General features: G+C 41.9%; 1 protein-coding gene across 1 annotated transcript; it reads right to left on the bottom strand.

Annotated features, from left to right (window-relative positions):
• Positions 1 to 2,258: 2,258 nt before the first annotated feature.
• Positions 2,259 to 20,538, bottom strand: vash1 (vasohibin 1). The gene is made up of 7 exons (XM_082143581.1): positions 19,340 to 20,538; positions 18,443 to 18,531; positions 16,522 to 16,578; positions 15,659 to 15,733; positions 13,012 to 13,393; positions 5,969 to 6,078; positions 2,259 to 5,894 (listed from the first exon to the last, which is right to left on the bottom strand). Exons 1-7 carry the CDS (start codon positions 19,679 to 19,681, stop codon positions 5,831 to 5,833), a joined length of 1,119 nt encoding a protein of 372 aa, XP_081999707.1. The 5' UTR covers positions 19,682 to 20,538; the 3' UTR covers positions 2,259 to 5,830.
• Between the last annotated feature and the right edge of the window lie 4,798 nt (positions 20,539 to 25,336).

The following is a 25,336-nucleotide window of genomic DNA, read 5'->3' as shown; positions in this document are numbered from 1 at the left end:
TGATTTAGCTTGGAGGAGAGACCTGAAAGTGGATATAGGAGCCAGGGCTGCGATTGCCAGACGAGGCAGCCTCATGCTTGAATCGCCCTCTGAGGCTTGGGAGGGTAAGTTAAGAGAAGCACAAGAAGGAAAAAAAGAAAAAGGGTTAGTAACAGCGGAAGGAAAAGACTGAGAGGTTGAGGGAGGGTTGGTGAGCCCGGCTGCGAGGAGGCAGGTGAGGTCTTGCAGTGGTGGAAACTGGTAGATAGCGGCCTGCTTCTGCGGCCTGATGCTTGAAGCGAGCCAGATCTTGTGCAGGAAGAAGATGGTGGGGTCGAGCGAGGAGAATTCTGGGCCCTGCGGGCTTTGCTCTGCCTGTTATCCGTCTTGGAGGCTGGAGTGGACTTGGGAGAGAGGTTGGCTGATTGCAATGTAACATAGAGATCATACAGTTCCGCTTTATTCATCCTCCGCAAGAACTGCATATCAGAATTGATCAGCGCTTGCCTCAATACTACTACTGTCCACTTCCCGATTTGTGGGATCGTTGGGGTGGCCGAATGATATGAGGATGCCGGGGAGGAAGTTGGTTGTCTCGCTGGTGGAGTTACAACTAGATAACAACTAGTTGTCACTATATAGTTGATTTGAAACAATCCATACCATACAAAGTGCTACACAAATAAAGTTTCTGCACTTTCTCAATATGATTACAAGCCTTGCAACGAGTATTTGACATTTATTAGACATTCGGTTTCATACCCATTAAACACACTGCGCATTTCATGTTTTCAGCTCAGACAAACTCAGATATACATAAACAAATGTCCTTTGCATAGCATAAGGCTTATTTTCAAGAAACAAAATATATATTAATTGTTTAATTAATTAATGAATTATATATATATACATACATATATATATATATATATATATTGAACTAAATTACATAATGACAATGACAATAATATCAAACTAACAGTAACATGTTAAAAAAAATATCCCTTTTATTGCACAAGGTTCCATTTTTGGAATTAGCATTTCATATGTTTTATAATAATTTTGGAACTTTAAGTGTACGCTAAACTGTAAATCCATTAAAGAACAACACTGTTAGACCTAAAGGTAGCAAACCATCTGTAAATTCATATTATTCCTCATGTTGCACAAGGCTTGTTTTTCAGATTATTAATCTGGTATTTTGATTCTGGACACAGATTTCACACTGATGACGACAGCAACTAAATAGTTTATTGAAAAAAACAAACCCTATTCAAGCACAGCAGAGTCGGAAATTAACTGGGGCTAAAATGCCACAAAAATGGTCCCAAAATTCAAGATATGGGGGCAAAATATACTGATAATAAAGTTCAATAATAAAATAAGTTAATAGTAACACTGGATAACAAAGTAGTAATTTATCCAGTGGCATGTTATCTCGAAACCTGACATGTTAGGGTGATTTTTTGTTTTGTTTTGTTTTTTACAATGAACTGGTTTAGTGCAATATACTTTTTAATATAATTATATGTTTTTTACTATATTTTTTAAATTTGTGCCATATGTAATATTGTTTGTGTATGTTGTATATTTTTTCCCGGCATCAAGGGAAGCACTTCTTAATTTCGTTGTATGCAAGTATAATGACATTAAAGGCTTTATATTCTGTTCTATTAATTTGAACATTTACTAAAACATTATTAAAATCAAAAGTTCTATCTGTTAATATTATTTAATTAACCTGAGATGACATGAACCGCTGTATTTTTATTAACTAATGATAACAAAGATTAATAAATACTGCAGCTAATGTTAGTAAATGCATTAACTAATGGAACCTTATTGTAAAGTGTTACCATATTAATATTGTTATGTCTTATTCTAATTGAATTTAGTACATTTAAAAATGTGACATTTAATACAGTTAGAAAATGCCTTAAAAGGTTCAAACTAACGCAACTAGGAATCAAGTTAATGTCACTCAGTGTAAAAGTGTAGTAAACCCATGTTTAGTGCGTTCTGCATGAGGTTTTCTGTAGTAAACCGGTCTAGTGTTCTTGATGGTTTTCGGATGAAGCCTCACACAATCTGTCAGATCAGACACATGACATCTGACCTCAACAGTTCTGTCACTTTTACTAACTTATATACATAATTATGAGCAGTTCACAATTTTTTTTATGTATATACATATATTTAATTTTTTATTATTTTGCGAGTTCTCGTCTGACAATGTAAATCATCAGCGTATCATCATGTCACACTTGACAGAAACAAAATTTTATTTAACAAAAGAATTTATTGTACATTTAAATTTCAAGTGTCACAAAAGTTTATGAATGACATTCCAGTGGCGTGACAAAACATCTGTTAATCACACGCAGGTAATTAATCATGTGGCAGGAAGGGTTCCCTTTCGAGGGACTACACTTTGGGGAACACTCGATCGGTGTTGCGTCATGACGTCACATGTGACGGCAACTATCAACTATCTTGACAACAGTCACCAACATCAGGCAAGGCCAAACCAACATTGTTAAACACTTTCAGACAGTGCTGGGTTTCCTGGCAGCAGCGTCCAACATAATACCTTTTCGCCAGCTGTACACACGACCCCTGCAGTGGTGGCTCAGGACCAGGGTTTTTTTCACAGAGGGGAAACCCGTTCCAACAGACAATACGTCTATGGTCTCCTACATAAATCGGCAGGGGGATCTGAGGTTGCGCCCTCTGTGCAGACTGGTGCATCAGGATTTTCTGTGATCCCAGGGCAAACTACTCTCACTCAGAGCAATGTTCATTCCCGGGGACGAAAATCTGAGAGCAGACATCCTGTCGAGGCAGGGACTGAGGCCTGGGGAATGGAGACTCCACCCCTGAGACGGTGGAGTTAATCTGGAGGAAGTTCAGCCAAGCGGAAGTAGATCTGTTCGCCTCTCATGAGAACACTCACTGTCCATTTTGGTTTTCACTCACGCATCCAGCTCCTCTGGGGTTGGATGCCATGGTACAGATGTGGCCGAGGTGCCGCCTGTACGCATTTCCCCCATTGCTCTGCACCCGGGAGTTCTAGAGAGGTTCTGTCAGGACGTGGTTAGTCTACTTCTGGTAGCCTGTACTGGCCAGCCCGAGTTTGGTTTTCAGACATCATAGTGCTCCTAGCAGCTCCACCATGGGAGATCCCCATCAGAAGGGACCTTCTCTCTCAGGCCGAGGGTTCTGTATACTACCCCAGGCCGGAGCTGTGGAAGCTATGGGTCTGGCCCCTGAAGGGGACTCCTAAGTACTGGCCTCTTAACCAAGGTTGTTGTGAACATCTTAAACTCTAGAGCTCCCTCCACGAGGAAACTTTATGCTTTAAAGTGAAATGTGTTAACTTTTTGGTGCAGAGAACGGCAGTTGAAACCAGTAAACTTCCCAGTGGCTTCAGTGCTGGAGTTCCTCTAAAGCCGTTTCTCTGTTGGTCTTTCCCCATCCACACTTGAGGTCTATGTGGTGGCAATAGCGGCCTTCCACACGCCTTTAAGCACGGCCTGTTGGGGAAACACTAACTTATCATTTGTTTCCTCTGTGGTGCTAGGAGGATGATGTCTGTCGTCCAATCCAGGGTTCCCGTTTGGGACCTGGCAGTGTATCTTTAGGGGTAATCCATGGCACGCTTCAAACCCATTGACGAGGTGTCGGAGAAGTTTCTTTCTTTCAAAGTGGCCTTCCTGCTAGCTATTACGACCCTTAAAAGAGTTGTGTACCTGCAGGCTCTATCTGTTGCACCCTCTTCCTAGACTTCACTCCTGGGACCACAAGGCCATTCTCCACCCCAGGCCAGGCTACGTGCCCAATGTGCCATTGAATGTGGCACGGTCTGTTATCCTTCAGGCCTTTCATCCTCCACCACATGTTTCAGCTGATCAAAAAAGCTACACCTTCTATGCCCTGTCCGGGCCCTAGAGGCCTACGTACATAGGTCCTCGGGTTGGAGATAGTCAGACTAGCTACTTGTGTGCTTTGGGTCTCCTAAGAAGGGTTCCCCTGCCTCTAAGCAGACTATTAGCAGGAGGATTGCAAAGGCCTTTTCTTCAGCGTATGAGGCACACAGTGTGCCCTCGCCTCTCCTGATTAGAGCCCACTCGACTAGAGGAGTGGCGTCCTCTAAAGCCCTGCTATTGGGGGTTTCCCTTCAAGAGGTCTGTGATACCTTCATTAGATACTACAGCTTGGATCTGCCCTCCACGCCGGGTTCTCAAGGCCTCTCGTCCTGAGCTGTGCCCGACAAGCTTCACACCAGGACAGGCACTAGTCAGTGTGGCGCAGTGGGTATTTCGTTCCCCAAAGTGTCGTCTTCGACGCAATGCAAGTTCTCTCGAAAGGGAATGTCTCGGGTTACGACTGTAAGAAACACTGTGTCCCTTTGGCACACCTCCTGAGTGCCTGAGAACGACTTGCTTCGACCTATCAGAAGCTAACACTGTTGTGTGCCGGCTCCCATTTGTAGCTTCCATGAACACCATCATGACATCATGAACACCAATCGAGATGGGACTAGTTCCACACGTACTTCAGACGCTGTCACGCTGGAGGCGTTCCCCAGTGTCGTCTTCTATGCAGCGTCTCGTTCCCTTCTCAGGCAACAAGGGTTACAGTCGTAACCCGAGACGTTTCTAATGCATCATGAGAACGTGAGACAGACGACGGGAAGATTTAACAGCACCAGCATCATCAGATGTACATTTGGCTTCAATATGTGTGTGTGTGTGTGTGTGCGTGTGTGTATGAGTGTTTGTGTGTGTGTGTGTGTGTGTGTGAGAGAGAGAGTGCGTGCGTGAGAGTGAGTGCGTGTGTGCGAGTGCGTGTGTCTGAGTGTGTGTGTGTGTGTGAGTGCGTGTGTTCTGTAGGAGATCACGATCTCATCTCATGAAACAGACTGTCGCTCAAATAAAGTCAACATGAAATGATCTTCACATCCACAACTCATTATTTCTCCACTCAAATGCCTTGTTTAACAGAAAACAGGCGACTGACAGGCGGTCTGATGACATCAGCTGAAGGAGAAAGAAGTTCAGAAATGGAGCAAGTAATTACATTTTGATGAACGATTATGAAGACAAACATTTATTTCTCTAGCATATTGTGCACTGGTGAAACATTCTTAATAAGAGCAGCAACGTGAATTTAGCCAGTTATCATTTCATGTTGACTTCAAATGTTACTCGTCATGTGTAACTCAGCAAGTCTTTCAAGAGTTAAAAAATATATAAAACCTAAAAACCCAAAGGGCCGAGTGCTGCATTCACTGAAGAACCCCTGAACCCTGTCTGCTGATTTACATGCTCATATTATCATATCATTGGAAAATAATGATGTTCTTCCTCAGTGTTTCTGTCTTGTTTTCAGCACAAATATCTAAACATTCTTAAAGATACATTTACTGGGAAGCTAAATCAAGTCTTGTTTCCTGTTAAACTGAGTTTTTGCTTAAAAGAAGAACCAATGTCTGCCATTGCAGTCAGAAAAAAAAAATTCTTTAAAGGCAAATAATTATTCTTTTTTTTTTTGAAGCACAAACTCACTCCATTTTGATAAATTTTTCATAAAGCAAGACTTAATATCTTCAAGACTAAATTTATCTTGATTTAAGGATGTTTAGATATGTGCTGAAAAACAAGGAAAATAATGATTTTTTTCTGATCAAAGGCACTACAGACTAGCCTGTACATTAGTCTACTAGTAGAGGTAAAGGTTAAGTGCACTGTATTTACAGATTAAATGTGAAATGAATATAAATATGATGCAGTGTTTCTAATGGTCTGAGGTGGGAGTGAGTGAGCACACGATCCTCTTCATGTCGAATCTCTCACACCCTGATCTGGTATCCGTTCAGATCCGCTGCAGGCCCCGCTCTCTTCTCCACCGACGACCTGTGGAAACAGCGCCACCTAGTGTTAGAACAGCTAGTGTTTCTGTTGGGGTGCAGTGAATGATCTGTAGGTACCGTCTGTCGCTCTGGATGTTCTTGCGCATCGGGCTGCCCGGGTTCCTCAGAGGAGATCCCACATCCTTCCTCCGGTCTCTAGAGGGCGACGGAGGAGCGGCTTTACCGATCTGAAACACAACAGCAACATCAGAAAAAATGGAACATATTATTGAAACTAACAATTTTTTGGTCAAGTATAATATTTGATACATTAGACCTTTATGCCTCATACAGTCTGATATAGTGGGAATAAGAAGGATAAATGGCTTCATATTATTCAGAGGCTTAAACTGAGCAAAAGTTTGCAGTTTGGTGCAGATACTGATATTTGGTCAAAAAGTGAGATGAAATTCTGATGCTTATAATGTAAATCAGTTCTTTATAACAGTATAGCAGATATTGACATAAGATGCATATAAATAAAATCAACATCTGCCAATAAAATGTCTTAAGATGAAATAAAAAAAAACGTTTTATGGAGGAGATATCGTGGTTTATCAGACGTGTGTCTTTATAGGGTTAAAGTACAGATGTTTCATCATCACCATTATTACGGCTGCTTCTCAAGTGAGGTTTAACTGTTTTAGATACTTGAGCAACATCACAGCTTCATAGTTCATACAGGATTCTGAAGATCTGTGTATGTAAATATGGAACACAGGGACCTAGTGCTCCGGCACTTAGCCTGTCTGGGCCGTCGGGTCAACCGGGAGAAGAGCAAACTTTGCCCCATGCAGAGGATCTCTTTTCTCGGTACAGAAATCGACTCGGTCACCATGTGCGCACAGCTTAAGAGCGAGCGTGCGCAGTCACTGCTGGCTTGCCAGAGACAGTTCAAGGGCAAGAGTGCGGCTCCACTGAAGTTATTTCAGAGGATCCTGGGGCATATGGCATCCGCAGTTACGCCGCTCGGACTGCTTCATATGAGACCGCTTCAGCTCTGGCTTCGCGATCAAGTCCCGAGGTGGGCATGGCAACACGGCACGCTCCGAGTACCAGTTACTCCGACCTGCCGTCAGACCTTCACCCCGTGGTCGAACCTCAGCTTTCTAAGGGCCGGAGTGCCCTTAGAACGAGTTTCCAGGCATGTTGTTGTCTCAACAGATGCCTCCACCACGGGCTGGGATACCATGTGCAATGGACATGCTTCTCACGTGATCCTGAGACTCCAGCCTGGATATGTGCCCAAAGTTCCCACCACTCCACTGCCATGGCACTGCTTTGTCCAGTACGCGCCCTCCGTGCTTACGTTGACAGAATGCAGTGTTTCAGGACCTCAGACCAGCTCTTTGTCTGTTATGGTGGGAAGCTGAAGGGAAAGGATCTCTCCAAGCAAAGTTGTCTCACTGGATAGTGGACACCATTGCTTTGGCATACCAGCAGCAAGGTCGACCGTGCCCCCTTGGTGTGAAGGCCCACTCTACCCGGAGTGTGGCCTCCTCTTGGGCTCTAGCGCATGGCACCTCGCTAACAGACATCTCAGAGCTGCAGGCTGGGCGACACCTAACACATCCTCTCACGTACTCGCTTTAACCAGCCGGTACTAGGACCCGCTCAGGTGTCTTCGCTTGCTCGCCATTCCACTCCACTGACTGGATATGTGTGATTATTCTCCTCAGGTGAGCCTCCCCGAGAGGCCCTGAATTCCTCCAGCACTGTTGACGTCAACGCCAGAATTATGTCACTGGCAGCTTTTGCGCTTGGCTAGGTGCCGCCATGTGCATGGTTCCTCCTCTGGGCGACCCCCAAATTGTGTATTTCCACTGTAAGCCTCTCTGAGCATGTGTCTTTCCCTTGGCAAGCCACCTTGCCACCCCTGGGGTTGAAATATTCCACCTGCGGCTGGACACCCCAGTGATACTCCATATGCAGCCCCTCTGGGTCATATGTGTATTCTGTAAGTTCTGTAATGTTTTCCTATCAGAACACACTCACACACCACTGTGTGTCTCTGTCAGGAATGCATTGCTTACTCTTAGAGTCATCTTTGAGCAATTGATGTCATGTATTTATTATTTCTGAATTGGCTTTTAATCATTTACTTGTGTAATTGGCATGATACATTTCTACCTGACAAATAAATGTTACATCTTGATTTATTCTGAAATCATTATTTTAGTAGATTATGAGGAGGCTGGTGCTACCGCAGCTCTGTGTCCAGGATAGGTCAAACTAAAGGCGCATTTATGAACGGAGCAGTAGGCGCGTCATTTGAAGACCTTTTGATTTCTGTCTATCACTGACTTGGCAAGTTGTACTGAAGTGGCTAAATAAACTACACTTTTCTGTATGAGTAAGCAGTAGGCAACCGACTTAAGAGGTATTAGCAAACCCTGCACCCTCTGTCATCAGACTGGCAAGACTGTGTCCGTGAAATCCACGTAAACCCGGGGCGTGTGACTGTGTGCGGCATCGGGTCCCTTAATGAATGAACAATTGACAGTATGGGATACTAAGAATAATCAAAGATCTAAATTAAATGATAATCAATATTTATGATTATTTTCTAATAAGAAACACAATCTAAATTTGATTATCATCTGAAAATTGGAGCCAGATTAAGCTTTGAGCTAAAGTAATATTGAAACTAAATTCAATAAATTAAGTGAACTTCACTGGAGCGCTGAAAAGACATACACGCATTATCCCTTCGCCCACACCGTTGGATTTCCGTCGTTGGGCCAATGGGTGGTCTTTACACACCCCTACTCTTTTTCGAAGGACATCCTAGGATAGATGAGAGTTACAAATGATTTGCTCTTATCATCCGATCGTGGTTGTATCTCTCTATTAGTGTTACTGGATCTTAGTGCTGCATTTGATACCATCAACCACAACATTCTTTTAAATAAACTCGAAAATTATGTTGGCATTAGTGGAATTGCATTAGCATGGTTTAAATCATACTTATCTGGCCGTTATCAGTTTGTAGCAGTAAATGAAGAGATGTCTTATCGATCACAAGTTCAGTATGGCGTACCACAAGGCTCAGTACTAGGACCGCTGCTGTTCACTCTGTACATGCTACACACACACTCACACTCACACACTCACACACTGTACATGCTTCCCTTGGGAGAAATCATTAGGAAGCATGGCATTAGTTTTCACTGTTATGCTGATGATACTCAGCTCTATATTTCTTCACGCCCCAACAAAACTTACCAATTCACAAAATTAATGGAATGTATAGCTGATTATAAAAAATTGGATGACTAGTAATTTCCTACTACTTAATTCTGAAAAAACAGAGTTTCTAATTATTGGGCAAAAAACCTCTGCACGTATTAACCCAGAATACTGTCTAACAATTGATGGCTGCTCTGTCAAGTCTTCGTCGTCGGTTAGGAACCTGGGTGTGCTCTTTGATACCAACCATTCATTCTTCCATCTTAAAAATATATCTAAATTATGACATATGCTTTCAATGAAAAATGCTGAACAGTTAGTTCATGCGTTCATGAAATCAAGGCTAGATTATTGTAATGCTATTATGGGTGGTACAAACTACAGCTGGTCCAAAACGCAGCAGCTCGAGTTCTTACCAGAACCAGGAAGTATGACCATATTAGCCCGGTTCTGTCAACACTGCATTGGCTCCCTATTAAACATTGTATACATTTTTAAATATTGCTGATTACTTACAAAAGCACTAAATGGTTTAGCTCCGCGGTACTTGAGCGAGCTCTTAACGCATTATAGTCCTTCACGTCTATTGCGATCTCAAAATTCCGGCCAGTTGATAATACCTAGAATATCAAAATCGACTGCTGGCGGTAGATCCTTTTCCTATTTAGCACCAAAACTCTGGAACAGTCTTCCTAACATTGTCCGGGAAGCAGACACACTCTGTCAGTTCAAAGCTAGACTAAAAACTCTCTTTGGCCTGGCATTCATATAGAACATTACATTTCTATTATTCAAATCAGTTAAATAATTATCAGGCTGCATAGATTAGGTCAGCTGGAACCGGGGACACTTCCTATAACACCAGATGTACTCGTTACATCATAAGAAGAATGGCATCTTATGACTTCAGTAAACCTTGGAATAAACAGAAAGACTAACATTAGCGTTAATGTTAGTCTTTCTGTTTATTCCAAGGTTTACTGAAGTCAGCCGGATCCAGGCCGTATCCAGATCAGATGGTGGACCTGCACCTGGACCCATCCATGACGCATCCCTGAAGTCCCAGCCTCATCAGCCCTGTGAAGGCCTCATCCACACCACAGCCATCAGCACTGATCCTCAACAAACTCGTCTCCACACCAGCGTGATGATTCCAACTTCCAACCAGATGGAACTGGATAAATATTCTGAATGTTCTGATCCAATCTGACCTCTGACCTGTAATGCTGCCTGAATCATAATCATACACTGTTCGCTCGTTGGCCAGAGGAGAACTGAGAGACTGAGCCTGGTTTCTCCCAAGGTTTTTTTCTCCATTCTGTCACTGATGGGAGTTTTGTTTCCTTGCCACTGTTGCCTTGGGTTTTGGCTTGCTTAGTTGGGGACACTTAATATTCAACAATACTATTGATCTGCCTTATTTAAAGCTGCAGTCCGTAACTTTTTTGTGTTAAAAATTATCCAAAATAATAATAATAAAAAAAACATAACCAGCCAGTGTTCAAAACTCTCTGCTTGCCTTAGCTCGATTCAAATCGGTTAGCTTTAATAATGATTTTAATTCCAGTGGTACTGGTGGATTTCCGCGGGAAATTCGAGCATGTCTTTGCGTCATTACGTCACATCTGTCCACATAAAGAAGGAGTGCCGGCTAGTAGGCTATGAGTGTGAGGATGTTGGAGGTGGAGACTTGTAACCTTTTCTCACAGCACTTGAAATAATTTAACTTATAGCGGATCCAGAATGTTTCAAACGACAATCACCAGTGACCACTGGAGATTCACCAGTTGTAAAACCCAAAAGACTTCGGACTTCGGAGTGGCTAGAGAAAAAAGAGACTGCAACCAGCCCATGCGAAAACAAGGACAAACATCAGCAGGGCTTTTGAAAGATGGCGTGAACTCCGTGTTTTAAAGGGGTTCAAAACGGACGCAGAGACGGCTTATTTTTGCTAGAGAGGTAAGACATTTCAATAGTTTAATTACGTAACAGTAGCGCACTTTTAATTTACACAGTTACGGAGTTTCCTTTGTTGTGCCTTTCTCGTTTTGCTATTATGGTAAATATGAATTATTTTGTGCTAGCTATGAGAGGGAGCAATTCATCTCTACTCCCAGAAGATCAAACCCGCCTCCTCCATTGTCAAGTATTGGATCTGAATCAAATCGTTAAAGTGAAAATTTTCCTGACGTAAGATGTTTATATTATGTTACATTATAACACATTTATGCATAACAGGGATTCCGTTTATTTCATAGCACTATTGTTATTTGTTTGTACAAAATAACTGCTCTTCTATGATTTGCACAATTTGATATGATGTGATAAGCGATCGTTAATCAGCACGATTTACTGCAATGCTTTTTTTCCCCTTAGCTGATCAGAACAAAAGTGGATGTTACTTACTTGTTCAGACGTCATTTTCCGTTGAAAATTCTAATATTGGTCATACTTCCAAAAAGTAAAATCTGTGATTCTGAATGTCAGTATCCACACCGGCACGGTGATTGACAGCTGCACATTCACCTCAAAACATTGGATTCATCCGCGCTGTTTCATGCCGATGTACAACCCACGTAAAGTTGATAATTCCGCAAATACCTGCATTTGCAGATTTCGAACAGAGCTGGCGACAAAGAGGAAAAGCTACGGACTGCAGCTTTAAAGGGTTAGTTCACCCAAAAATGAAAATTCTGTCAGTCCAAGTGACTCCAGTGGCTCAATCTTAAGTATATCAAGCGACGAGAATACTTTTTGTGCGCAAAAACAAACAAAAATAACGACTTTATTCCACTATTCATTTCCTTCTCTCTGGGCCTCGTAGTGTTTTTGCGCTGCGCGTCTGTGTTATACGTCATCACGCATCACACACATGACAAGCGTCGGCCAATAGTGAGCCTACGTGGTGACGTGTAACAGACGCGCTGCGCAAAAACACTACGAGGCCCAGAGAGAAGGAAATGAATAGTGGAATAAAGTCGTTATTTTTGTTTGTTTTTGCGCACAAAAAGTATTCTCGTCGCTTGATATACTTAAGATTGAGCCACTGGAGTCACTTGGACTATATTAACGATCTCTTTAATAACTTTTCTGGGCCAGCAAGTTTGGGCCACCTAGCAGCCTATGGAGAAGTGATCCAGCACTCAGATTTCATCAAAAATATCTTAATTTGTGTTCCGAAGATGAACGAAGGTCTTACGCGGTTGGAACAACATGAGGGTGAGTAATTACTGACAGAATTTTCATTTTTGGGTGAACTAACCCTTTAAGATGGACGATGACGCAATTTTTTTTACTTCATGTTTAATAAACTTTGTTGTATTATTTTCATGTTATCACTGTGAAGCTGCTTTGATACAATCTGTATTGTAAAAAGCGCTATATAAATAAAGGTGACTTGACTTGACTTACCAAAATTGCCAATAAGTTACTGTAAATTTTTCAGCAATTTTTTACATTAGGCACAAACATTTGCTTCTCAACAGTTTAGGCTGGTTAAGACACAAACTCTCATTCATTTTTAGGCAATATGGAAGCTTGTTCCACCACAGAATAAAAAAATAAAAAAGGGTGAAAGAAAATTATGAAAGTTAAATGCCCTGCATGTATTTCCTTAAATTTTGGGGATTATAAAGCAGCAATATTATTAAGATTGGAATTCCAAAACTAGGACTACTAGAAGACAATGGGATCCGGGACCATGATGAGTGGCAAGAACTGCTTATTTCTGTTATGAAGTGTTTTTACCATTACAATTTTCTTAACACATGCTTTTAAAAGTTTCATGTTCTTGACATGATTCAGATTTTGTTTAATAACCGTTTTAAAGACATTCCATGTTCCGAACTTCAAATAAATATATTTAAAATCTTTTATGGAATGATTCTTTATTAACTCTTAATATGCTTTAACTGTAAGTGCCTCGTCCGTACCTTCAGTCTCATATCCCGGGTGTGTCTCTCCAGCTCTTTCCTCAGCTCTTCGTTGGACAGCTTGTCCACGTCCAGCACCGAATGCTTCCACTCGATCTGCTCCACACTGTGGGGGTCATGTGACACGTAATGCCCAATCTTGACTTTGCACAGCGTGTGCCAGTATCCCCGATAGGCCGCCTGGAACTCCTGCAGGAGGTCGCTGAGCGTCCTGAACTCCAGCGGTTTGTACATCAGGTCCTGGCGCCGGCTGATGCCCAGAGCCCCGAAGCGGCCCCCGCTGTGGACGCCCAGCACTATGTGACGGAAATGACTCCCTGAGAACTGTGTTTTAAAGCTGAGAGGAAACCGCTCGACGTTCGGCATGCTGTTGGTGAGGTAACTGACAGGCCAGCGGCGTTAAGTGTTATATTCAACAGACAGGAAAACATTCATGAAATGAAATCTGTTTTCTAAATGCATGATTCATTGGTGCATACACTACTGGTCAAAAGTTTGGAATAATTAAGATTTTTTTAATGTTGTTAAAATAAGTTTCTTCTACTAACCAAGGCTGCATTTATTTGATAAAAAATACAGTAAAAATAGTAAAATATTATTACAATTTAAAACAGCTGTTTTCTGTGTGAATATACACTCACCTAAAGGATTATTAGGAACACCTGTTCAATTTCTCATTAATGCAATTATCTAATCAACCAATCACATGGCAGTTGCTTCAATGCATTTAGGGGTGTGGTCCTGGTCAAGACAATCTCCTGAACTCCAAACTGAATGTCAGAATGGGAAAGAAAGGTGATTTAAGCAATTTTGAGCGTGGCATGGTTGTTGGTGCCAGACGGGCCGGTCTGAGTATTTCACAATCTGCTCAGTTACTGGGATTTTCATGCACAACCATTTCTAGGGTTTACAAAGAATGGTGTGAAAAGGGAAAAACATCCAGTATGTGGCAGTCCTGTGGGCGAAAATGCCTTGTTGATGCTAGAGGTCAGAGGAGAATGGGCCGATTGATTCAAGCTGATAGAAGAGCAACTTTGACTGAAATAACCACTCGTTACAACCGAGGTATGCAGCAAAGCATTTGTGAAGCCACAACACGCACAACCTTGAGGCGGATGGGCTACAACAGCAGAAGACCCCACCGGGTACCACTCATCTCCACTACAAATAGGAAAAAGAGGCTACAATTTGCACGAGCTCACCAAAATTGGACAGTTGAAAACTGGAAAAATGTTGCCTGGTCTGATGAGTCTCGATTTCTGTTGAGACATTCAGATGGTAGAGTCAGAATTTGGCGTAAACAGAATGAGAACATGGATCCATCATGCCTTGTTACCACTGTGCAGGCTGGTGGTGGTGGTGGTGGTGGTGTAATGGTGTGGGGGATGTTTTCTTGGCACACTTTAGGCCCCTTAGTGCCAATTGGGCATCGTTTAAATGCCACGGCCTACCTGAGCATTGTTTCTGACCATGTCCATCCCTTTATGACCACCATGTACCCATCCTCTGATGGCTACTTCCAGCAGGATAATGCACCATGTCACAAAGCTCGAATCATTTCAAATTGGTTTATTGAACATGACACTGTACTAAAATGGCCCCCACAGTCACCAGATCTCAACCCAATAGAGCATCTTTGGGATGTGGTGGAACGGGAGCTTCGTGCCCTGGATGTGCATCCCACAAATCTCCATCAACTGCAAGATGCTATCCTATCAATATGGGCCAACATTTCTAAAGAATGCTTTCAGCACCTTGTTGAATCAATGCCACGTAGAATTAAGGCAGTTCTGAAGGCGAAAGGGGGTCAAACACAGTATTAGTATGGTGTTCCTAATAATCCTTTAGGTGAGTGTATAGTCCAATGTAACTTATTCCTGGGATCAAAGCTGAATTTTCAGCATCATTACTCCACCCTCTTGTTGCCTACATCCATCTTTCTGTCATTAAAGTGTTTAGAACATGACTGAAAGACTAAACTAGATTCTGAATTTATTTTGAGCATCCAGCAGCATAAAATATTCATAGACCCATCTCAAATCCTCCATTTATGCTAGAAATATACCCCCGGTATCACAGACCATGCTTAAGCCTAGTCTGATGCTAAAATGCTTGTTTGAGCTGTTTTAACTGAAAGCAACTTGCACTTACATATCTTAAAATATGCACTTAATATGCACTATTATCTCAAGATGCACACCAATACTGTTTTTAAGGCACATTTATAAAAGCTACTTAAATGTCCTAATTGAACTAAGGCCTAATCCTGGCTTAATCTAAGATCTGTCTGTGAAACCAGGCCTTAGAGTTTTAATAGGATTTAGGCCATAGTAAAAAGACCTTGCTTGTCAGAGTTACAAGTTGCTTTTATCATCTGACGGTGGTTGCATCTCTCTTCTAGTACTAATAGATTTTAGTGCCTCCTTTGACACAAAAGATCATGTCATTCCCTTGGGAAAATTATATAAGATTTGTGGACAAGCATTAAGATGGTTTAGATCCTATTTGTCTGGTTGCCACCACTTTGGACTATGGAGTGCCACAAGGCTCTGTATTAGGTCCTCTGTTGTTTCAGTGTACATGCTTCTATGTTAATAAAGTTCATATATTCAATCCAGGTTTCAGTGAATTCCAAAGGGAAGGATACATTCCGAGGATAACGGCTTCCAAACATTTGATTGGTAGAGATTCTCTTGTCATTTCCTTGGCAATGTCCATTAATCTGAGGAACAAATTGTAGGTAATAATGCAATAAGAGTCTGAATGCAAGTAAACAACTATAGTAAAAGCATCTGATGATTGCATTTTTCTGCTCACAATCAAATTCATTCAGAAAATCATTAGTATTCATAGTGAAATAAGATTTTCTTTATCTGATGTCATTATTAAAGCCATATTGTCCTCTGCTACTTCCTGTCTTCTGCTCAGAGCTTTTTCAACAAAACATAATTACATAATTCTTTTTGACTAATTATGCCCTGATACGGATATTTCTCTATACTACGTTCAACACTGTCAAAACAATCTACAGTAATTGAAGCCGCCACCACATTGATTATTATTAGGTCAAAATTGTTTTAATCTACTGATTATATAATGTATTGTGTCAATTAGAGTATTATAGAAATTGACATGTTCTTCCAGGTTTATTAAAAAAGCTAATTTATTTAAGGAACTAAATATAATTAAACACAAACGTTTATGTGTGGCATCTCAAACATTGATCATTAATAATATCTAATGTTTCTGGAAATATGTTTTGTGTATGTTTATGGTTAATTCATTCAGACAATTCGATTTATTAAATTTTTTTTGGAATATAATTCCATTTTATTTCTACTTAAACTTAAATTACAATGTTGCATCCTTTTTGCTACTGAAATTCAGATTCATGTATTGAATTGAAAAGTAACAGTTTTTCTCAGTAAATGTCTGGATGGCATGACTCTGCTTTTAATTCAAGGATGATGTTCTAAAAGAAGGAGCAGATGATGTGTGGACTGGACTTACGCTGTGAGCGGCCGGCTCTTCTTGATCTCAAAGAACTGTGTCCCAGTGTGATTGTATCTGACAGACGATGTTAAGCATAGAACACAAACAATGAGCTATATAAAGTTTACACACAATAACCCATATTAAGAGTCAAAAACAATATATCATCAATGTGAATCTACTGCTACACTAAAATGATCTGCACTATACAGCAGAGAAAGGCATTACATTACATTACTCACAAACTAAGGAGAGCTTGATCCAAATGCAAAGATGAAGACACAAACTAACTTAAAATATCAGAGAGACATGGAACAGGAGCAGAACTGAAAACTGAGCATATCAACAAAGCCATCACTGGACAAGACCTGACCAAGAACACAGTAAACACTGGTGTATATGTGTATATACACATACACACACACACACACACACACACAAGATAACAAGGGACAGGTGAGGGTAATTAATCACTATAGCAGCAAACAAGGGTAACTATGGAGATGAACATGCCAGCTAAGGAAGCAATGCACACACAGGAAGTAAAACACAGAAGCAATGGGAACAGAAAATACATATCACAATAGAATTAAACAGAAAACAGGGGTAACAAGACAGGGATGTAACACTGCCAGGCCTTCTGAAGTCAGCTGGGAAAGAGGAATACACCCAAAGTCATAACTCGCTGATAATCTTCCCTCCATCACCCTCTCTAATCTCATTCATTCCTCTTTTATTAAGTGGCTTTGGATAAAAGCGTCTGCTGCAATGCATGAATGTAAATGTGAATTGGTATATTGAAGCTTGCCGTGTCAGGATTGATCACATGAGAGATGAGAACCAATGGTGTTCAGGCATCATTAGCTTCTCCATCCAAAAAAATGCACAACATTTTTATATCACATAAAACATTTATGAATAAAGCAGCGTTTCCATCACGGGTTCAAGAGAACAAAATCGTCACTTCCTGGGAAATAGGGTAAATGTCGAGCGACCTAGTTCACATTGTTATTGGTGTTTTCTTCTATTAAATATCTAAACATTAGTGTGGAAAAATGAAAAAAGCTTTTAGATATAAATCTGCAAATGCAAGGGACATCAGTTATACCAAATCATTCTGATGACAGACTTGGACTCCGGCGTTTCAGAAACACCAAACCAACATTAGAGATGCTGCGATGCCATTGGTCCACTGGTTATCCAATCACAGCTGACGCTGAGGGAAAGTCACAGGAGTTTATTGTTGAGCATCGAGGGATTTATTCAGTAAATTAATGGAAACTTTTTATGTGCATTTTTAGAAGTTATGCTTATCTTAGCATTTCCATTCAGTATTTTTATGCATTATCCTAAAGAATAGGTGGATGGAAACATCATATCTGATCTGACAAGAGTTTGACCTGAACACATTACACATGGACACATGATATTATACTTCAGTCTGTTTCTCACACTAAACTATCACATGACTTGGACTATTAAGCACTGTTATAATTTTATACTTTTTTGCTCTATGATTTTTGGAGTTTGGTAGGACATTTTTGGAGGAATCATTTCTATATATGGACCTTTGACCTTTATCGTGCATGTTAGTCAGGAATCAGTCAACATACTATAAAGTTCATACAGCGTGCAGTAACTACATGAACACTGCAGACTGAAGGACATAAAGTCACTGTAAACTGTGATACAAGCAAAACACAAAGTCCTCAGATACTGGAGAAGCAAAAGTAAGTCTTGCTTTCTGAAAACAAAATCAAAATGAAATGAGTTTGAGCTTTAAACAAGAACAAATATCTGCAGAAAAATAAACGTTTAAAAAGAACCCCTTTGAATTAAGTTGATTTTTCTGGCCCCGTCGACAGATATTTGTTCTGGTTTGGAGCTGAAACTGGCTTCACTGTGAGCAGGAGGATGGTTCGCTGGAGGGAAAGGATACTGCAAGTCCCTGATGTATCTCTGAATGGCTTCCAGGCGATGAGGAACGCTGATGCTGGCCGGGAATGTAGGCACACTTGGTACTGGAATCTGCAGTCACAGAAGAGTAACAGCATCACCATCAGCACACTGGGACAATACCAGGCTGATCATTCAGTGTCAGTGGATAGTAATGAGTTCAGGATGTATTTGTGTGCTGTGTATATCAGTCGAGCAGGAACAGTGTCCCTGAGCAGCTCAACTCACTGGTATTGATTAGATGCGTCTGATTCGATCAGTCTATAAGGGATGAACTAAAGGAATAAAGTCAGCAGGACAAATGGAAACCAGTCTATAAACCGCGGATGCATTACTGATACCACTATAGAGTGCATCACTTCCGCTTCCGTCGTCCTGAAGTCAATGGGTTTTTGGTTAAATTACTGAAATAAGTGATGAACAGCTCATGATATTCTCACGTTTTACTCTACGCCATGAAATACATCATTAATACATCATTAATACGCCCTTGTGATTGTTTTAAAGCTTTTACTGGTCTAGAAAAAGGTGGTTGATAAGTGTCTAAATGAGACATTAAAGGGATGGTTCGGAGTAAAATCCACCTAGGGTCCTTTGCACCATGACCTCGAGCCAAACGTGTATGTAAGTTATATCATTTTAAACATATTTTAAAGATAATGTAAGTTTATTTTACACACTTTAAGCATTATCGTATCACATATCGAATATCACGTTTTTCTTCAGTGTCGTGCAGCCCTACTTTCCCCCATAATTCTGAACTGTGAGACGATTACCTCTTTTAATGGTGGAAACAAGCTTCCCGAACCCTACGCGTGTGTTATGCGGATCAGCGGAGCAGTGCTGGGATGAGGTGTTCTGGTGTCAGTGAGAGCTCTACCTTGGGCAGGTCGCTGGTTCCCCGGATCCTCCTGCCCAGCGCTCCTCCATCCGGGTGAATGCGGGTCACGTGATGCCACATCTGCTCCCAGGTCTCCGGGTTCACGGGCAGACCCCCCCTGTTAATGATGAAGGGGATCCCACCGTCCCTCTGGTCTTCTCCGTCATCCTCCTGTTCCTCATCCCGCTCCTCCACTCCCTCCAGACTGAAGGAGGAGCGCAGCATCTTCAGCCCGTCAGAAGCGCTCGGCTGGCCCAGACAAGCCCTGACCCCGGCCAGGCCCGGGACGCTTCTCCTGGGGGATGAGCCGGGACCCAGCGCCCCGCAGCACGACACCGGCATGGGCGGACCACCGCTCGGCTCCGCAACACTAGTTTAGAGACCCCGCTGACTGAATATAGGCTAAGAGCGGCTCATTAAAGTTCTCATTACGCTATGAAAACCTGAATGTTTTTTAAAAAATTGGTTTTATGAACTTTCTTTATTACAACTTTGCAAACATTATGGGAATGCTACGTTTGAATGTTCTCTTAACGTTCTGAAACAAGTAGTGACATTTAAAAAACTTGTTTTTTTTATAATAAAAAAAAAAGGCTCTATGAATGATATAAATAATGTTTCTGTGCTAATGTTTTGAGGACATTATTAAAGAGCCAATAGCTGAGCGTTCTGGTACTGTTCCTCAGTGTAAGAGAAGGTTCTGAGAAGCGTCTCAGCTGTGGGTCCAGCTGGGGTGTCCGAACCAACACTGACCCCCAGCCAAAACTCGGTCAACATAGATCAACCAGCATAGCCTACTACTCACATTAATATACACATCTGAAGTCAGTCCTGAAATCCCATTATACGGACTATATGTTGATCATCACACACTGATGCTGTGCAGAAACCATCGTGTTAGACGAGAAATAAACAGCATTGCATCTTACAGTCAGGGTTTACATGTAACACGGAGAACACAGGTCACGTGGGTGCGTTAAATACCGGCATATGTGACGGGAATCAGAAACATCACTAGACAACAGACTCTCCTCTGACGTCACTACACCGATGTCCGTCCCTGTCGCGCGCTTAAACACAGCACGATGCGGTACAGCCGTTGTCCGTGATCAGCGTCTTCATTCGGGTTCGGTTTTCTGTCCGAGACATCGCCCTGTTCGGTCCAGATCCCGTTACACGCCCGAGATTGCGATGCCCGATTCGCTCTTTGTTTTAAACCGATTCAATTGAATGATTCGGGTGAACCGATGCGCGAAACGTTTGTAGGTCACTTTGTTTAGGTGAGATTAAAACATTATTATTAATTTTGGAAATAATACCGTTAATAATTAGCATTGTGTTTTATTGGTTACGAGTTTTTAATGATGTTCATAATAATAATGTTATTGAACAACAACACTGGTTTCAATGAACTGTGAACCAATTCATTGAAACGAACCGTCCGAACGAACCGATTGGCTAAAATGATCCGGATCTTCCAGCGCTGAAGACGTGATCGACTCTCCCAAATCCCTGTTTGATGCGCATGCGCACCACGATGAGACATCTGGTATGGAGTGAATTCTACACCACACAGCCTGTACATACGAAACAAAGTTTTGCAAAAGAAAAATAAAGTATTGAGCAAAGAAATGTTTTTTTTTTCTTTTCTTTTTTCAAACAAAAATAAAGAATTGCAAAATTAAAAATAGTATCGAGAGAGAAAAAGAGTTTTTACATGCAAACAAAAATAAAGAATAGCAAAATATGAATAAAATAGAGAAAATATAAAGATATAATTAATTGCTTTCAGTCGAGTGTGAGCTTGCAATATCATTTTCCCTTTCCCTGAACAAGATGATGATCAGTACACTGGACGTTTGGGTTTAGACATCAGACACTCAGAGCCGGTGTGTGATCCTGTCCCATTCCTCAATGCCTCTCCCAGACAAGTCAGTTTATCTGTATAATACACGTCGCTTCAAAGCAGCTTTATTCATAGATGCCACCTACGTCACTACAAATAGAACGCCGCCATATTTGCGACCGACTCGCCCGGTATGGCCGCCCAAACTGCCCATTTGAATGAGAGAGAGAGAGAGAGAGAGAGAGAGAGAGAGAGAGAGAGAGAGAGACAGAGATACCTGGAGAAAATTTCTATTTTAGGCTCTGATCCTTATTTGTTACCCCCAGTTTTCTTTAGTCCATTATTATCTGCCCCAGGCTTGCGCCAATTGGCCTTTCATGATAGAAATACTTAAGTCATATCCGCTTTCCGACCAAGTAGTTCTAGGAACTTAGTTCTAGGAACTGTCCACTTCTAAACAGTTCTAAGAACTACTCTCCCCTAAACTCGGTTTTGCTGTTTGCGTTCGCACTGGCCAAGTGGCCATAGGAACTGGTAGGAGGGGTAAGGGAGTGACGCAGGCACGGTGACTTTTATTTTGACGGCGCGACGGACCTTTATTTTGGCGGCGCTGAGAACGCCAGAGCAAACTGCTCGCATTCTCTGTGTTTATTAGTTAGCAATCTATCTAACAGTACAGTTTAATATGTTATTAGATAGAACTGTAATAGAAAGTAGACAGTATATGAAAAAAAGGTTATTAGCCTATGTGGTTAATGTCCAGTGTTGCTAGCTGGGCAGATAAACATAATCATGTTTGGCTTGGTATCCTCAAAGTTGCGTTGGATTTTCTCTTCAGCATAAAGGTTTAGAGACCCATCTATCACTGTTTTCCATGTTTGTATAGTTAGTTTATGGAGTAAATATATAGGCTATAATCTGTGTGTTTACATTCTAGCTGTTTTAAAAATGGCGGGTGCTGGTGTTCCGCGTGCGTTCGGTCAATCAGCGTACACTAACGTCACGGATAGTTCCAATAGTGCTGGTTTAGACCCTACTCTGAAGTAGGACCTAAATTAGTTCCTACAAATGGAGTTCCTAGAACTAAAATCGTTCCTAGTTCCTGCGGTGCGAACACGCCGACATCCGGGTACTTTAGCCAATAGTTCTAGGAACTGTGAAAAGGTTCCTCCGGTCGGAAAGCGGCTTATATAGTCGAGCTTCATGGCGCGCGTTCATGACTGTCGAGGCGATGTCATGAATGAATCTATGAATCTGCAGCTGTTCGGCTGGCATGAATGAATCTATCTAATCCGAACAGCGGCACTGGCAGAGTCCAGAGAGACACCAGCATCAGCACAGCCAGAGACATCTGCCAAATATCATAAAAGACTGCCATATCTGCCCGAAAGAAGAGATGTTCAATTACAGAGAAGAAGGTTTAATACACACAAATATCGAAATGAAAGAATCTTTCGAGCTGAATCTTTTTGAATGATTCACTCACGATTCGGCTGCGATTAAGCTATAAAGATGTAAGCTCATCAGTGATTATAACGACTTAAATTGCAGTTTGTCTGCACATAAAGCTATCATATGAATAAATAACCATATTAATATAACGGACGAGTCGTATTAGATCACTTTTATTATACTTTTGTGATGTTTTTTTTGTCTTCTATTATTATTATTTTTTGCGTGACAGCCCCCAGTAGGCTAACGTTACTCATTCACTTTCATTACATCGACAAGAAGAGTCTCCATTAGGCTACATATTCAAAAATGTCCCTTTGTCTTCCACGGAAAGTAAACTTAAGGATTTGCACATGAAGGTGAGTAAATGACGGCAGAATTATCATTTTTGGAAGAACTAGTCCTTTAATATGCATTTCAAGGCTGAGATTATGCATCGTCTGCAGAGCTAACGTTACTTACACAAAATAACATCTAAAGCGCATGTGACGAAGACAATATCTCTATGAACTTCAGAAAAATATTTATTAGATTTAGGTAGAGACAGTTATATTTAAAACAACCCCAAATCTTACAAACTTACCATGATAAAGTGCATTTAAACAGATCCAGCAATAAAATGAAGACAAAACATTATCTGTCGATTTCTGTCTCTATAATGTTGGCCACTGAGAGAGAGTATAATGGAAATATAATTAACCACAAACCAACATGAGACTTCAAGTCTTTTAAATAAATGATTCTCTCTTCTTTTGGTATAGAATAAAATACCAGTTCAGGGTTTCACTTTCGGCTGTTGTTGCAGCCAACTGCACAACATATTGCAGGCATTACTGAGACCGTCGGTCGCAAAGATGGCGGCGCAAAGCTACAGTGACGTCATGTGAATCGAATGAATAGATTGCATTTCTATATTGTGGTGTGTAATAATTATGACCGCCGCTAGCGTAGCTAGCCGGTCATATAGGGATTGTCAAAGTTTTTTTTTCTTTTTTTTTTTCGTCACCTTACTGAATTTTTCGTCAACGATACCAGGGACACCGAAGCACCGGGGAACATGAAATTTGGTGGGCATGTAGCCCCACTAGACTTCTAAGGAAAAATTTCGTTTGGTCCCCGGGGGCCACTCCCCCCCCGCGCTGGGCCCCCCCAAACCCCCAAAAATGCAGTTTTTCCTAAATAACTACCTGAACCGTGGCACCGAGGATGAAGAAATTTTTATGGTATGTTGGTCTACTAGACTTTTACGGAAAAATTTCGTTTGGTCCCAGGGGGCCACTTCCCCCCCCCCTGCGCTGGGGCCCCCGTACATTTTTCGTCAACGATACCAGGGACACCGAAACACCGGGGAACATGAAATTTGGTGGGCATGTAGCCCACTAGACTTCTAAGGAAAAATTTCGTTTGGTCCCCGGGGGCCACTCCCCCCCCGCGCTGGGCCCCCCCAAACCCAAAAAAATGCAGTTTTTCCTAAATAACTACCTGAACCGTGGCACCGAGGATGAAGAAATTTTTATGGTATGTTGGTCTACTAGACTTTTACGGAAAAATTTCGTTTGGTCCACGGGGGCCACTTCCCCCCCCCGCGCTGGGGCCCCCGTAAATTTTTCGTCAACGATACCAGGGACACCGAAACACCGGGAAACATGAAATTTGGTGGGCATGTAGCCCCACTAGACTTCTACGGAAAAATTTCGTTTGGTCCCCGGGGGCCACTCCCCCCCCGCGCTGGGCCCCCCCAAACCCCCAAAAATGCAGTTTTTCCTAAATAACTACCTGAACCGTGGCACCGAGGATGAAGAAATTTTTATGGTATGTTGGTCTACTAGACTTTTACGGAAAAATTTCGTTTGGTCCCCGGGGGCCACTTCCCCCCGCCTGCGCTGGGGCCCCCGTACATTTTTCGTCAACGATACCAGGGACACCGAAACACCGGGGAACATGAAATTTGGTGGGCATGTAGCCCACTAGACTTCTACGGAAAAATTTAGTTTGGTGCCCGGGGGCCACTCCCCCCCCCCCGCGCTGGGCCCCCCCAAACCCAAAAAAATGCAGTTTTTCCTAAATAACTACCTGAACCGTGGCACCGAGGATGAAGAAATTTTTATGGTATGTTGCTCTTAAGGGCCCACATCAACCTAGCCCATAATCACTCATTTGTGATTTGCGCCCCTCCCATAAAAAATGAAAATGCAATATTTTTCTGCTTTAATCGCCCCTATCTTCAGTGGAGATGTTCAGAACTGCACCATATTTCATGTGTATGATTAACTTGACAACCTCTGGGGGTATCCTCTGCTAAGTTTTGTAGAATTTCATCCATGGGGGGGTATAAAATAAATTCATTTATGTGCACATTTAGTGACTGTACACTCATCGGCCTGTAGATGGTGCTGTTGAGCGAAGGGTTGCTGGTTTAGGATGATACTGTCACACACACACATGCAGGAATACAAACAAACGCAAGCATGCACACACACTGACATCCACACGCACAGACACACACCCATACACACACATACAAATCCACATGCACAGACACACACACACACAAACACACACGCGCACACATGTACGCACACATACATACACGCACAGACACACACACACACACACACAGACACACACATACACAAATACACACACATACACACACACACACACACACACACACACACACAGACATGCACATACTATTA

The sequence above is a fragment of the Leuciscus leuciscus genome, assembly GCF_965113295.1.
Source record: "Leuciscus leuciscus genome assembly, chromosome: 17".
Taxonomy (NCBI): domain Eukaryota; kingdom Metazoa; phylum Chordata; class Actinopteri; order Cypriniformes; family Leuciscidae; genus Leuciscus; species Leuciscus leuciscus.
Note: the sequence above shows the minus strand (reverse complement) of the source record. Positions and strands in the feature narration are given on the sequence as shown.